Source organism: Gallus gallus, chromosome 9, assembly GCF_016699485.2.
Source record: "Gallus gallus isolate bGalGal1 chromosome 9, bGalGal1.mat.broiler.GRCg7b, whole genome shotgun sequence".
NCBI classification, from domain to species: Eukaryota; Metazoa; Chordata; class Aves; order Galliformes; family Phasianidae; genus Gallus; species Gallus gallus.
Window position 1 is genome coordinate 16,223,220 of NC_052540.1, and position 14,468 is coordinate 16,237,687.

The 14,468-nt window shown below is 43.7% G+C and overlaps 1 protein-coding gene across 1 annotated transcript in view; it reads right to left on the reverse strand.

The window, feature by feature from the left end:
- The window catches only part of ATP11B (ATPase phospholipid transporting 11B (putative)), a 141,357-nt gene that overhangs the window by 88,336 nt on the left and 38,553 nt on the right, over positions 1-14,468 (reverse strand). The window contains exons 5-6 of the mRNA XM_040705709.2: positions 8,618-9,097; positions 8,311-8,488 (exon numbers count right to left, since the gene is read on the reverse strand). Coding sequence (XP_040561643.2) covers positions 8,311-8,382 — 72 coding nt within the window. The 5' untranslated portion in view covers positions 8,383-8,488; positions 8,618-9,097. The remainder of the gene's footprint in view (positions 1-8,310; positions 8,489-8,617; positions 9,098-14,468) is intronic.

The window sequence follows — 14,468 nt, forward strand, 5'->3', positions numbered from 1 at the left end:
GCAGAGGAAGCAATTCAAGAAACCAGGCCCTTATGAAACTTTGATGTAGCATATCATTAGGGTAATGCTCAAAAAAATTAAATGTTAAATGGAAGGCAATTCTTAACCCTCCAAACTCAGTGCGAAGTGCAACTTTCGTTATAAAAGGAGATTGGCGTTTTCTTTGCTTTGTAACAAGAATGGGCCGTCCACTTTTGAAGCCATCACCTTTACTGTAAATCTTTGCTACTTGCTTATTATCACCTTTGTTACAGCTCACAATCACAACACTTGTTTATACTCCTTTTCTACAGTACTATGACACTTCCCCTTTTCTGTTGTTTGTTTTGAATAAACAACACCAAACTATCCCTTGGCCGTAGTTCATGCAAATCCTGCTCAAGGATGGGAGGGAAAAGGCTGGAAAGTAACTTGAGGAAAACAAATCTCCCATTGCAGCATGGATTTAGATAGCTGCTCCTCTGGAGACAGAAAGAGCTGTATCTGCTTCTTAAAACCAGCTTGCTGGGTGATCTGGTTTTTCATGAGTGTGCGAAAACACTCTGTGTGTTTTCACAGCCTGAAAAAACTGATGCCAGAGTTAAGAAAATTAATTTGGCTATTGAGTAGCACTGATGCAAACACAGACACAGGCAGTACTCTGCATGGAAGATGGAGCAGAAAATATAGCCCTAGCAAGGACACAAATATTCCCCTCCAAACAAACAAATTCAGTATTTCTGCCCACCATGGGCTGACTGGCTATTTTTAAGCAGCTTGTTCTAAGTGCCAACATGTTATTTTTCCTGCACAGGACAACAGAGCCAATAACTGAAAGAAGTAAGCAAGACATCTGGGAGGAGCTGGAACAAATGTCTTGAATTTTTAACCTGTCTGTTTTGGCAGTGACCCATGCCATGAGTGGCTGTGTCAGCTAATCACTTAGCTGCCCACTGCTGACAGACAAATACCTCATAGTGACATCTGATGGAGTTGTCACAAAGCACCAACCTTCCAGGGCCTTGCATACAACCGCAGGTTGTGCCCATGCACACCACACACCAGAGCATGGCTGTTGTGTATGAACCTGCAGCACACTCAGAACAAGTGCTCAGCGGCACCCATGCACACTCAGAAACATTCAGATGAATTCTGTAAAGGGAAGGCATTTGTGTTTACTTGAATATTTTCATTTTAATCCAGTGATGATAATTAACTGATTAATAATATCACAGTCATCAAAAGCGATAGCATGCTTTCAAGGAGCGTGCAACAATAGCTAGCCACTTTTATGGCATTAATTGTAAAAGCAAATAATTACATCCTTTTCAAGGCTCGAAGAGAATTGCTTTCAACTGTAAACAGAAACTACTGAAAATTCTCCAACACAATGCCCATTTTTAAATGGTCATTTTTCCTAAAAAAGCTTGCAACAGCTGTGTTTCAGGTGCATATTTAGGGACTAATTACAGATATGGATGATACCCAGGCAATCAGACGAGGCTCTGCTCCTCATCAGCGTTATCTTTAGTCATGGATGGATTTGGACCATACCATCATCGTTATTATTTTAAAATCCCTACAGAGCTCCATGTGCAGTGCTGACCACACTGAGAAGAATGCAGATAGCCTCTGGACTGAGGCATTACTCAACAAATCTCCATAATGGCTGATTCATTTTCCTTCTCTCTAGTTGTGCTCTCAGCATCTGAGAAATCTCACATCCTTCATGCCTACAGAAATAAGGACTCATATATTCTGGATGCAAACAATAGAGGAAGGCAAAGCACTGTTGTTTGCTATACAGACCTTATATATCCCAATGGAATTTGGTGCCTGCGACCACACTATCCATAAGCTGCACAAGCATAACACAGATAGGTCACCAGGGACCATCCAACAAACCAAACTAATTGCCTTTACCTTCCACTTGACCTACTCAGAAGTGTTTCTGTGTCAGCTTTCTTCTACTCTGACTTCTCTGGGGTCTGACCAAATCCCCCCAAAGTGACAGCGGAGCTACTGGACTCAATTGGATTAGATGAATGGATACCCCATTCAGTAAACAAAGTTGGGTCTCAAAACAGAAATGCTCTAAAAGCCCACATCTAGATGCTCACGGAGGAAGGGGCTTGCCAACCTGTATGTATGGCATACAGGTAGGGAATGGAACTATACCAAAAGTCCCTTTCACATCAACAGTCTTAAGGCACTCAGCTATGAGCATTGTTGCTGTGAATGTTTCCAGCTCCCGAAGCAATTCCAGGCAGACACACTGACAAAAGAATAATTTTATCAGCATATGGCTGATCACAGCATCCAGTTCCACCAGTACGAAATGGCCCCATAGCGCACACTAGCATTTCTGCATACAAGTAGAACAGATGCTGGAGAGATCAATGTAATAGCACTTTAATTAATTTTAGTGTCAAAGTCAAATGCTTCCTAATTTCCAGTTGACAAATCCCTAATTCCAGGGTTGGCTCACTGAATTCTGAAAACAGGAGAAGAAATTTGATTCCAGGGTAAAATACTGCAGAAAGGCCTGAAGAAATGCAAAAGAAACACTTTCTAATTCTTTGTGATCTTGACTATCTTGAAGATGTAATACTGCCCAGCACCCAGACTGCTATACCTGTTCACAGATACAACTTCCCTTTCACAAAAGTTCTGCTTACTGTGAGCGTTCCTCATTCACAAATATCCTGTAGCACCATGGAGGTCCAACCCCAGAAGATCCCACTGCTGATGATGTGCTGGGCCAGGAGTCAAGAACCGGGATCCTTTCCAAGAAATTGATCTACGGTTAACAGATCTCTCCCAGGATGGAGGCCCGTAGCACAGAGCACTGTATAAACAATTAGGCTGCACGATTCAAAACTTCTGATAGTGTTCAGTGGATGAGCTGGAGAGGTGGAGAAGGGAAGGAAACATGTGGCCTTGGACAAAGTGATTTTATATCGCAGGTTACCAGTATCAGCAAGCATCAGCTGCATAATTTGTTAGTGGAAAGGCTGCAGTCCCTACATCTCCCATTAGTGCCCTGCACTCCAACTCCAGGGAACAGATAAGGGAAAAACAACACGGTAGGCTCAAATACAAGCAAGTACTGCACCCTGACTTCTGGTCAAGGGAAGAGAAGTTAAGCAATTTATTAGTGAAGCACTCCCAGGAGAGAGTGACATATTTGTGGTCCTGGTAGCATTTGGATTGTCACAATAGCGATAAGAGGCAGAGGGTGGTGAGCGACTGCTTGCTGCACTAAGTGTTATTAAACTGAAGAGTGTTCAGTAAATGTTTATTCCACAGGCAGGAACTACTAGTGCCTGTAGCGGTCACTTAGGCCTGAAACCCAAGATTTCAGCTGTTTCATGTGAATGCATTTGCTGAGCACTGGATGACATGCACCAGCACAGGCAGCTCCTCAGATTTCAGCAGGAACTAATCTGCCATCCTCCTGCATCTATCACTTCAAATGACCCAAACTAAAGTGCATCACGCACACCCTGCCTGCTCTGACACTCGGTGGGGTATCATCTCACAGTCAGGACTCTCCATCCCGATGTGTTTCATTAGGAGGTGACTGGGACCCTGCACATGTTGTTGAACAAAGAGCCCTAGAGCACGTCACAGAGAGCCCCCACCTCTCTGACAACCCCCTCTCTTCTTGAAACAAAGACACAAGGGCAGAAATGATAGGGACAGGAAAGAGCCACCCTTAGCAATGCTTAAACAAACACATTTGGAACAAGGCTTAGATTACTGCACACATCAAGGTTTTTTTTTTTTCCCCTCCTCCCCCTCCTCATCGTGTTGGCAAACTCTTGATGACCACAGGCATGGAGACCTCCTGGCAGGGGACCTGCAGAGACCAGAGGGAAAAGGACAGAGGGCTCGTTGTGCAAAGGAGAGCACCTGGAAGGCACATCCTCTGGGTGCTTTTGTCTGAGGGCTATGCTTGACTAGTAAATCCTGTTGCACTAAGATTGCAAGCTGCAGATATCCTAAAAAAACAAAATCAGAGTCCTGCCTGCCCATCCAAATGATTTCAGGGAAGAGCTGTTAACAACAGGACGACAAACACCACGGCCCTTGAGCTGATGTGTGCAAATCGGAAGCAGCTCCTTGCATTAGGATATCACACGTGAAAATCCCAGAAATCAAACACAGTAATACCAAGTGCTTGTAGAGCGTGTTTTACCTGCAGCTCTTGGAACGATTACAAAGAGGAATGAAGAAGAAAGGCTCATTACCACCATTTCACAGATAAGGAAACTGTGGCACAGAAAGGAAGTGATTTGTCCTGCAGCCCAGTGGAAGAACGGGGCACTCAAGTCAAGCCTCTTAAGTCGCAGTCCGATGCCCTTTCCCCTGAACTATTGCAGCTGACTCTGACCCTGCAGGAACTTCACATTTGTCATTATGCTTTACACCTTGATCATGAGGCTGGGTGTCTTCAAAGCACTGCCCTTGGATCCTTGGCCAGGAGAGGAAAAAGCTCCCATGTACCTAATCAAATATAATTGCCATTCCTGGAGAAAAGAGATTCCTTCTCAACTCCTCTGGATGATAATTCACCCTGTGTTCAGGTGTAAATGTAATGCTATATGTAAGCCAAGATAAAAGTAACTCTTCTGACCACTTTTAACTCAACATCCCTTATGCGGTAAATTTCATACATAGCTATTGAAATAGTGCCAGAAATTGGCTGTAATTTTGTTGTCTATTAATACAACTTCATGTAGCAGTTTTAAAGTATTCACACTAAAATGTAGGCTCCTGGGAAAATGCAGTTTAACAATAAAAGCCCTTCACATTTAAATACACGGATAACAGATGATTATTTTAACTATTGAACTGCAACTGCGGGACCAGTTTCCAAGTAAGCACCAGCCCAGGACAGCTCCTGCCCCCCTGGGGCTCAGGCACAGCACCCATAGCCATAACAGCTGCAGTTATAACACACAGCAATGGGGAAATAGCCAGGTGAAGAATACGGATCAAAGTCAAGACTTAAAAAGTTAACCCGGGAAACAGTAAATCTCCAGTGTGGGAGCACAGAAAACCTGAAAACAGGAACACAGCTTAATGAGTCATTTGCAGAGTACCACTCCTGCTGTAAGTGGTGCAGGTTTTGGGTGTACGCAGGAATATAGACATGAGACAGACGAGAGCACCACAGTGGGGAGGTGCAGATCTCTCCCCTGTGCTGTTAACCGAAGATTGTTACTGGGACCAAGTCGGAGAGGCACAGTCTCAGACACCAACAGTCAACAAATGAGGCCAGGAAGGAATGCATGTTTTCCCTTAGCAGTCCTGTGTAAACTTGCAGCCAGCTGTGTCCTAAAGGTGGCCATAGGTGACTTGTAATCCAGGTCAAAGGCAGAAAATCACAGGATTAAAAGTGGGTGGTCAGATAATTCATTTGACTTGTAGAAGAAAAAAATATATATATCCCCCCATAGACGACAAGCAGTTTTGCAGGGAACAAAGAAATCTCTCTCACAGACAAAATTGGTCTGCCAGGAACTGAGCCCATCTAGCTCCCCACCTCCCCACCACCCTCCCCATATCTTCCCCTCTAAAAGGATCTTTTCTGGGATTCGGGGAACGCATGTTTATAAAATAGTTCCATTCAATTAGGGCACAGAGTACAGCAGCTTTATATCAGAGGCAACCCAGAGCGAGAGCTCTGTGGAAGTGCAGGTACACGGTAATGATGACAACCCTGCACTGGTTGTAGTGTCATCACCTCTTATTCTTAATCAAAAGGCTTCCAATCCCTTCTCGACGTGTGCACTCGGAAATGAAGGGACTGCTGGAGAATCATTTGAATGTGGCAGCCCTAGATAATGATGAAACGAATAAAAGGTTCACTTTTTTGTTTAGGTTTGAGGAAGAATTCAGGATTCCTCTCGTGAAAAGGCAGCGGTTTAATAGCAGCGAGGCAGAAGGGCTTCTCGTTATCTGCAGAGGCTGCTGTCGGCGCGGTACTAATGGCCACGGCACGGGCTTCCCCAGCACGCTCCCTGTGCCATGGGGCCTGAGGAAGCACCAGCAGGGTGAAGGGCGGCAGCTGTGGGAGGCTCAGTGCAGGGCTGGGGAACAACACTGCGCTCCCACTTGAGGGCTGGCCTTGGTATGAAGGGCAGCTGTTCTTGATGGCACTGGGCAATGCAAGGCACACTTCTATGGAACAAGGGCCTTGGGTGGGTATCTAGCATGCCCAAATCCGGGCAACAGCTGCTGCTGTGCCTTGTCTTCCACCCACTGCCCTGCCAGGATGATTTTTTTTTTTTTTAAATCAGTCTCAGGGGAAAATGAATGGGAAGCAGCTGAGCACTCTGCCTCTCCCTAGAGTTCATCTGCACCTCATGACACATTGATTTCTTGTATATGTTTTTGCAGCATCTTTTGTATATTTCAGGAAGCAGCCACTAAAACACACAGGATCTTTTGGCTCAAGGAGGTCAAGAGCCGCCACGTGTTAAACGTGTGCAGGATGTGCACCTATTCCATACCTACTTGTTCCATCCACTGGACAGTGATGCCATGCCAGGCATGAGAGACAGTAAAGGCTTTTTGTTTGGCTGGTTTAAAAGGGCATCGTTTCAGAAAACGAAATTAAGTAACAGAGGCTTTTCAGTGATCCATAAACCAATGGAAATCATTCTGGCTTCTATTTCAGTACTAGCCTCTTTATCCAAAAGCAAAGTTTTCACCAGAAAATAATTCCTGACATTTTCAAAACTGTAACTATCTTTAGAATTGTGCCCAGCCCTTCTTAGGCATTCATACTGACCTATCAGAGCAAAACATGTGAAAAAAATTAAAAAACAACTTCACTGTAAGGCTAGTTAAAGTTACTCTGTTCACCACAGTAACATTTGCCCCAAATGCAGAGCTGGCAAGGTCAATAGTTTCACTTTTTGTGCTTCAGCTACATTAATATAACAGTTTGCTATTCCTCTCTATTACTATATACGTTCAAAGCTTCATAAGCTGTCATGAACAGCCTGATCTCTGACACGCAAGACATGTTAACAACAGCTTTTTCCATTCAGAAAGCCAGCAAGAAAGAGAAGTCAGACCTTTCAATGTATGTTAAGTAACAAATATAAGATCTCCATGACGTCCCGCATGATGAAACACCTTACAGCAGGTTAGAAAAGGAAGTATGTGAATCAATACATTTCTTCTCACAGTTACATAGCTGCATACATCACTACTTTTAAGTTCACTGTCTTCAATCCAGCCCACTGTGTCCACAAGTAATATCACAGGGACAAGGCTATAGAAAAGCCAAGGACATTATAAATGAACAATGTGGTTATTCAGTGCATACATCTAGGGTTAGGGCAGAGTGACCAGCAATGTGAAAAAACTAGAACATTATGATGAGATCTCAGCTCACTGCAATCCCTGCTAGTAAGAACATCTAATAGGAAAGAGCAGTTAATAAAATGAGTTTACAGAGAGCAGGCAATAAACACGGTTGATCAGAAATTCAGATCAGAAATCTACAAGGTTTCATGACATCTCCCCACCATTCACAAAACAGAAGTGTATCAGTTGCATTGGGTTTATGCGGTGAGGGGCTGCAAGGGAGGTCTCTATGTGAAAAGACCACGGGCTGCCCCCATATCATTTTTGATGGAGCAATTAAAAGGCTCAGCTGAAGGTGTTCTCCACCCAATTTGCAGGTAGCACACAGCATCCAGGAGCCAACAGCTGCACCAACACTTTAACTTCAATCAGCACAATTTCCTGAGAAAATATTTTGGCTTGGTTTATACTACTTTTGGACTGAGTTGTGACTGTATGTAAACAACATGTGATGTCGTGATAAGTATCTTACAAACTAGTTGAGGATCAGCACTGATCATAGGCATATAGAAGATTCAGCAAATACAAAACAAAAAAAAATAGAGAATGTTTTTACTGCACTTTGATTATTAGACAGTCAGCTGAAGAAAAATTTAGTTGAGAAAGACCATTTTAATCTTACCTGGACAAAGGAATGAGTCCTTCCATACTGCAAACATATTTACACCAGTGAGGTCACGTAGCACGAGAGCACTAGAGAAGACCCAGCATCTGCCTTCTTGAAAGCATGATAAAATCCTCTCACAACGTAGATGCATTCTCTTAGCAGGCTAAATGAGCACCCTTGTTAACAGTAAATTAACTCTAAGCACTATGCTTAGCTGTGACCCTCTATTTGTCTTAATAAATTGCTCCAATTAATTATGCCATTTTGGGTGCCAGTGACTAATCTGCAGTGTATTTTCCTTAGACTGAATAAGCACCTTGTAATTAGTACTAACCCACCTGATGGCAATACTGCAGTCTCCTACTGATGCCCATAGCTGGTTGATAATGGTAGTAGCACGACTTGACCATAAAACAGCAGCTTTACAGCAGTTACTGACTGTTATGGATCTCCTTTAATTCTCCTTCTGTTAAATTCAGACTTTCTTGCTGTCTGGGCTTTTGGACTCCCAGAATCCTGCAGAAAAAAACAAACAACTGTTACCAATCAGAGATAAGTGCCCCTTAACTTCGACCCAAAAGCCACTTGAATGTCTGTTTTATTGAGACATATGTATATTTGTATACTAATTCAGTATGCTCTTACCTCAAGGATGCCTGAGACATTTATGGCAAACGATGCCAAACTCTTCCCCCTCAGAACTGTAGAAGACTGGTACATGTGGTGGTCCAATGCCAGATCAAATGTAGCTGGGTTTTCTCGTTATGCTCTGTAGCTCTCATTTACAGACCCCTGGGTGGCTGTGGTAATCAAGATGTACGAGTACTCTTACAGATGTACAGTTAATTTTACCAACCACCTTGTAACAAAAGATGCTGCTCCTCCTTGGGTCTGTGGGGGGCATAGGAGATCCCAGTGGTATTGAGAGATGCAAAGGTCAATGTATGGCAGAAGGAAATGGTGGAGATCTCCCTGTTTGGGCTTCTATCAAAGGTTTTTCTTGCTCTTCAGTGCAGGGAGAAGGATCGCCTTGACCCATTTCTTCAGCTTTGTGATGGATAAAGCTTGCTGTCATCACTGGCTGCCTTCCATGCAAAGGATGTTCTGTGGAGCCCATTCTGATGCCTGGGGAAAGAAGCAAAGGAAAAATAAGTCTTTCTGAGAAAGGGTAAAACTGACCAAGAAATGGTAATTCTAAGGTACTGTAATTACTAACTTGGGTGGAATTCAGTGAATTAGGTGAACTGGAAAATATCATTGTATCAAAACATCACATTACATAGTGCTTCAGAAAATTCCAGTGTGCCTTCTCCAGAGACAAATATTCCAAGGCAAAATACTTAGAGATTTAGAAGCCAGAAACCAAGGCAATCTGCAGGAACACAGATGGCAGCGCCCGCTCCATGGACCCCATGGGGGCTGCACTCCCAGGATGGCTGTGGAGCTGAGCAGTGCTGGCTCCTCGCAGGTGCTTCCCATAAGGTGTTAATCCTAAAGCTCAGTGGCAGCATTTAAATATCACTGCTCCCCACTGCAGCAAAGCAGCAGCTAGTCTGGATCTGGTTATTAAATAGAAGTATTTTGAGAGCACTGTTCTACTTTGTTCTGTCTAGGGAAGAGATTAGGAGCAGACCTGTAGCCAGGCATTGCTCATGCTTTGTGACATCCTTTCTTTAAGAACAGTTATTGGTTTTCCATTATTTCTTTATAAATGCAGTAAAAACACTCTGGAGAGGGCCTCGTGTTTTGCACACTGAATAGTCAAGGCTGGCACAAAAAGGTGAACTGTGGGGTATTTACAGCAGTAACAGAAAACATTGCACCTCTGTCTGGCACAGTTTGGATGATGTCTACTTTGTTCAAGAATACAGGAAAAAAAAACAAACAAGGGGAACAAGAGAGGAGGGAAAAAAAATCTATTTCAAGTATTTTGAACCTGGAACCAGGTAACTTACAGAAGCCCTAAATTTGGTCCAAAGAATCAAACTGCAAGAAACATGTCAATATTAGTCAAACAGGCCCTCTGAAGTGGCAGAGCATAACAAGATGAAATTGCTGATGATGGACTGAAAAAAAGGTGATTTTGTTGCCTTAGCTTTTCTTTCTGCTCAGGTGAGAAACAGGAATGCTGCATGGCCACTGGATCGCACCTGCAGGCTGCGGTGGAATGGCTGAGCCTGAGGAAATCCCGGCTGCCCCACAGCACTCAGGAAATCCAGAGCTTGAAGTGCTTTCCAAAGAGGCAAAGGGAATGAAAACAAAACCTGCCTCATCTTTCTCATCAGCAGAAGACGCTTAATTGTGCTCTGAGGTCCAAAATGGAGTAGGCAAGCAAAAGCGTGCAATCCTGTTTAACTTCTAAATATATATTAGTAGCATAGTTAAACATAGACAAGGATGCCACTGATTTTTTTTCCTTTGTAGTGAATGCTCTGACCCTCAGTTTCAGTCAGTTATTCAGTGACAAGCCTAGGAATGCATATTTTCTGGAAATTCCCCAGGAAATGCTGCTGGCAGCTGTCAACAATTTCTAAGTAGCTCACTCAGCCAGACCCACTGCATGAGAGAAGCCACAGCACAGTGCTATGGGAGTGGGAAACCTGTGTGTACAAGGAGTCAGAAATGAGCACCCAAGCTTCTCAGCTAACCCACATCCCACTGCTGCCTGCTGTCTCATGCTAGATCTAGAGAAACTTCAGCCAGTGAAGTGTTCCGAGTCCCACTAGCAAAGACACGGGTCTTTGGACATGGTCCTGGGCAGCTGGTTCTAGGTGGCAATTGGACAAGATTATTTCCAACCTCAGCCATACTTGGATGACTTCAGAAACAGCTTTGTGCTCCTGGAGATGTTCCACCAAGGATCTTCCTAAGAGCAGGGAAGTGGTGGTGGGAGGCAGGAGACTCCTCTGGTCAGGATGGGGGCACTGAGAAGTAGGTTTAGCATGTAGCTTCACTAGAGAGGTCTGAAGCAACCATGAGACCAGCACTTATTCCCACAGCGTCCTGTAAGAATTGCAGATCGAATTGTTGTTTTCTTCCAACCTTCTGCCTCATCTGTTTAGACTGTAAGCTCTTTTAGGGGTGCAAACACATGGCGGTCATAGCCTCAGCAAGGGGACCTCACTGCTACTGGAATACAAATAACCTCGGAAAGATGATTCTGAGACTGACTTAATTCCTTTTCCTGCTGCTTTGGTTGCAAAGTGCTAGTGGTGAGCATTAGAAGATTTTTCAGGCTATTGTGCTTTTATTTTGGACTCAGACCTAGATCTTATCATGCGAAAATGCCACAGCTAATGCATAGTAGGATGTGATATCCCCCATTTTACACCTCTGTATCATCTGCTGGAGGAAAAAGGGAAAAGGGGAATGAAAAAAAATCCACCTTTGTGTAACTAAAAACCTCTCAGTGGGATTTGTTTAGCGTGAAAGAATGATTAGTAATTTTTAGTGATTAGCAATTTTCTCCCTCAGGTGGCTTTTCTGCATTCCCGTAGAGCTCACGTACACAACAGACCTGCCAAAAGGGAAGAGAAAGCTGAAACTGAAAACACCACGCAGCAGTGAGAACTCTAGCAGGCATCCATAACAGATATATTTCACTATTTTTAAACAACAGGTCTCATCAACAGAAGAAATATAATCCTCATTTCTAAGTCACTCTGTATTTGTGCAAAAGTGCTCCAGATCTCACACAATCAGTCTAGGAAGCACAAATATCTGTCCATATAGATACATGTATTTATGTTTTCCCCTCTCCTCTGTACTGTTTAGAACCGAGCAGAGATGAAAGAGACCCCTCGGTTATGCCAATTTTTTCCACTATGACATGCTGAGGAAATTGTACTCTGGTTGTCTGGCAGGACTGGCGTTCCCTGCCCCATTGTGCAAGAGAAAGTGATTATTTTTAATGTAGGTTAGAAGAAAACACTTCTTTTTTTCTTCTCCCTTTTTCCAATTGATTCTGCTGCAGAAGGAATCTTGTTTTATTTTATAAGTGAGGAACATGAAGCCAGATTCACCCAGGGGTAACTCTTACTGAAGATGGTGGAGTTGCACTGGGGATGGATCTGACCCGTGATCTGTTATTTTTTCCCTTAACTGCAGCTCACCTTCAAAACCTCAGTCGTTACACCTGGTTAGACTAGAGCCATGACAACCCGTGTGGCCTCAGCATTTCCTTTTAAGAATCAGCCTGTCTCCTATAAAGAAATCCAAGGCAAGGTGAACACAGATGCTTAGTTTGATGGCAATCAAACACTGTGCCCAGATCAGGGCTGTGTGCCTTTTCTAGGAGCTGGGGAAATATTCTCAGCTTAAAATATTCTGTTTAAAGTTGCCTTTAGAACATGAAAAATAGTCTTCGTTGCATTTCCTATGGGAAAAGGTGCCGGAAAGAAACCACTGGAGACAGAAGTCCTGCCTGTACAGAAGAGATGTCACCTCCTCCTGGTTGCCTCCTTAGTGTGGGAAGAAGAGGGCAAATTAGTCTACACCAGCCAGCATTAAACCAGTACTGCCAGAGCTCTCCAAACATTTTGGAGATGCCACTGAATAACCTTCTAGCCTTCCCACTCCCCTGAGTGAGAATACTAAAAGAACACAAATGATACAAGCATGTGTCCACAGTCATCTTTGCAGCCCATATGAAAGGAGCACTGCAAGTGTGGAGGCACAGGCACTCGAGCTGGGAGCTGCACCATGGAGAAGAGAAAGCAGAAGCAATTCAGGCAACTGGGTTCATTGAATCAGCTCAGACAAGAGAGAAGCATGGCCAGACGTGGTCCTGGTGGGGACCTTCAGCTCCCTCCTAAGATGGTAAACAGAGCTGCTTCTCCAGAAAGGGCAGATCTGAATGGAAAGCTTTCCTTCTGCTCCTGCCTAGATATTTTCCCATGGAAAGGTATGAACTGCTCTGAGGCTAAATGTGAAATGGTTTGCTGTAGAGATAAAATTTTGTAGCACTTCTGGAAAATCTGAATGGGCAGTATGGAGAATTTCCCTCTACCCCTTCTTACAGCTGACAAATCATGTTGCTGCTTTGCACTCCTCACATATAATGGACCGTATTACTGGAGCTGGGGTCAATGGATGTCCTCCACAAACCATGTTCATAAGGCTAGATAGAAGATGCCTATTCTCCCTCGTAATATCACATCTGAACTACTAGAGCCAGCCATTGGACTCCAGAAGCAGCAGATGAATGAAGTGGGGGAACCGAACCTTTTAGAGGAAGGAAGGGCTTAAAAGTATGCACTGACAGTGAAGATGTTCTAACTTTTTGTTGCAACTCAGAAATAGAGTATGTTGTCCAGAAAGATCACTTTACAATTAACAAAAATACAGACGGTAATGGTCTTTTTTCAAACTGAAACCTGATTTTACATGAAAAGAGAAAAAGAACTGAAAATTTCCAAACAGGGCTGTGTTTGTGGGTGCACACGGGCACACACACAGTATTTCATGACTAGCCCCTTTCTTCAGTTGCCGCTTGCCCTGAATCATCATTCAGCCAGAGGGATGGATGTTAATGTGATTATGGTTTTATATCCTTTCCTGGCTGCTAGAGGTACCTTTACCTAAGCAATGCAATTTTCCTCTTTGACAATGGTGTTTGCCCACACAGTTGTCTTGTCCCTCCAGTTGGACCTGTTCATATACATGTATGCCAAAGGGCCCTAGGGGCACTCATGTGTCACTGTCACAGAGGGAAGGACACTTTGTAGGTGGCAATGCCACTCACAGCTTTATGCGAGCTGCCCACAAAACCCCTCTTTATGTACCTGCATCCCCAGGACCTGGCAGGCCCTCCTGGGCTCAGCGCCATCAGAACACACAGATCCAGGAGTGAGAGCAGCCAGAGGCCAAGCACGAGCATCCAGCAGACTGCTGGTGGCAGCAATCCGGGCTGGGAATGTTGAGATGTTTGGGTTGTCATTACACACCATTACAGAGATTTGCCAGCCCATTTCAGACTTCAAACTAGATGTTCTTGGGTGAAGAAATTAGTTTCCTGGTGGAACAGGAGTTGATTTTTAACATTTATTAAAAGAAGAAAAAAAAAATTCTAGACTTTACTATGAGTATTTTTGCCAAGAAGCAAAAGAGGATTACACAGAATCAATGAATTTTTGTTTGATTAATATTAACTAGCGGGTCTTTCTAGAGGAGGATAAGAGCAACATTTTCCAGGTGCTACTTTTCTTCCTTCCTTTTCTTGTCCCCAGGAGTGGGAACCTTGATCCATTCAGGCTTTTTTGTTCACTTCTGCTTGCACTAGTATAGTAACTCAACTGGGAAGACTCTAACCTCACTTGCTGTGTTTATGTTTCATAGTATAACTGAACTCAGCAGGCTTCCTTGCCATTAACACCTTAATGAGCAAAAGAACTAGTATTGTTTTCTCTTTGAGAAAAATGGAAAAATCTGATGTGTGAATGATTTGACTATCAGAGGGAGGATAGCTAAGAAGAGAGCTCTGAGATGCCCAGGATAA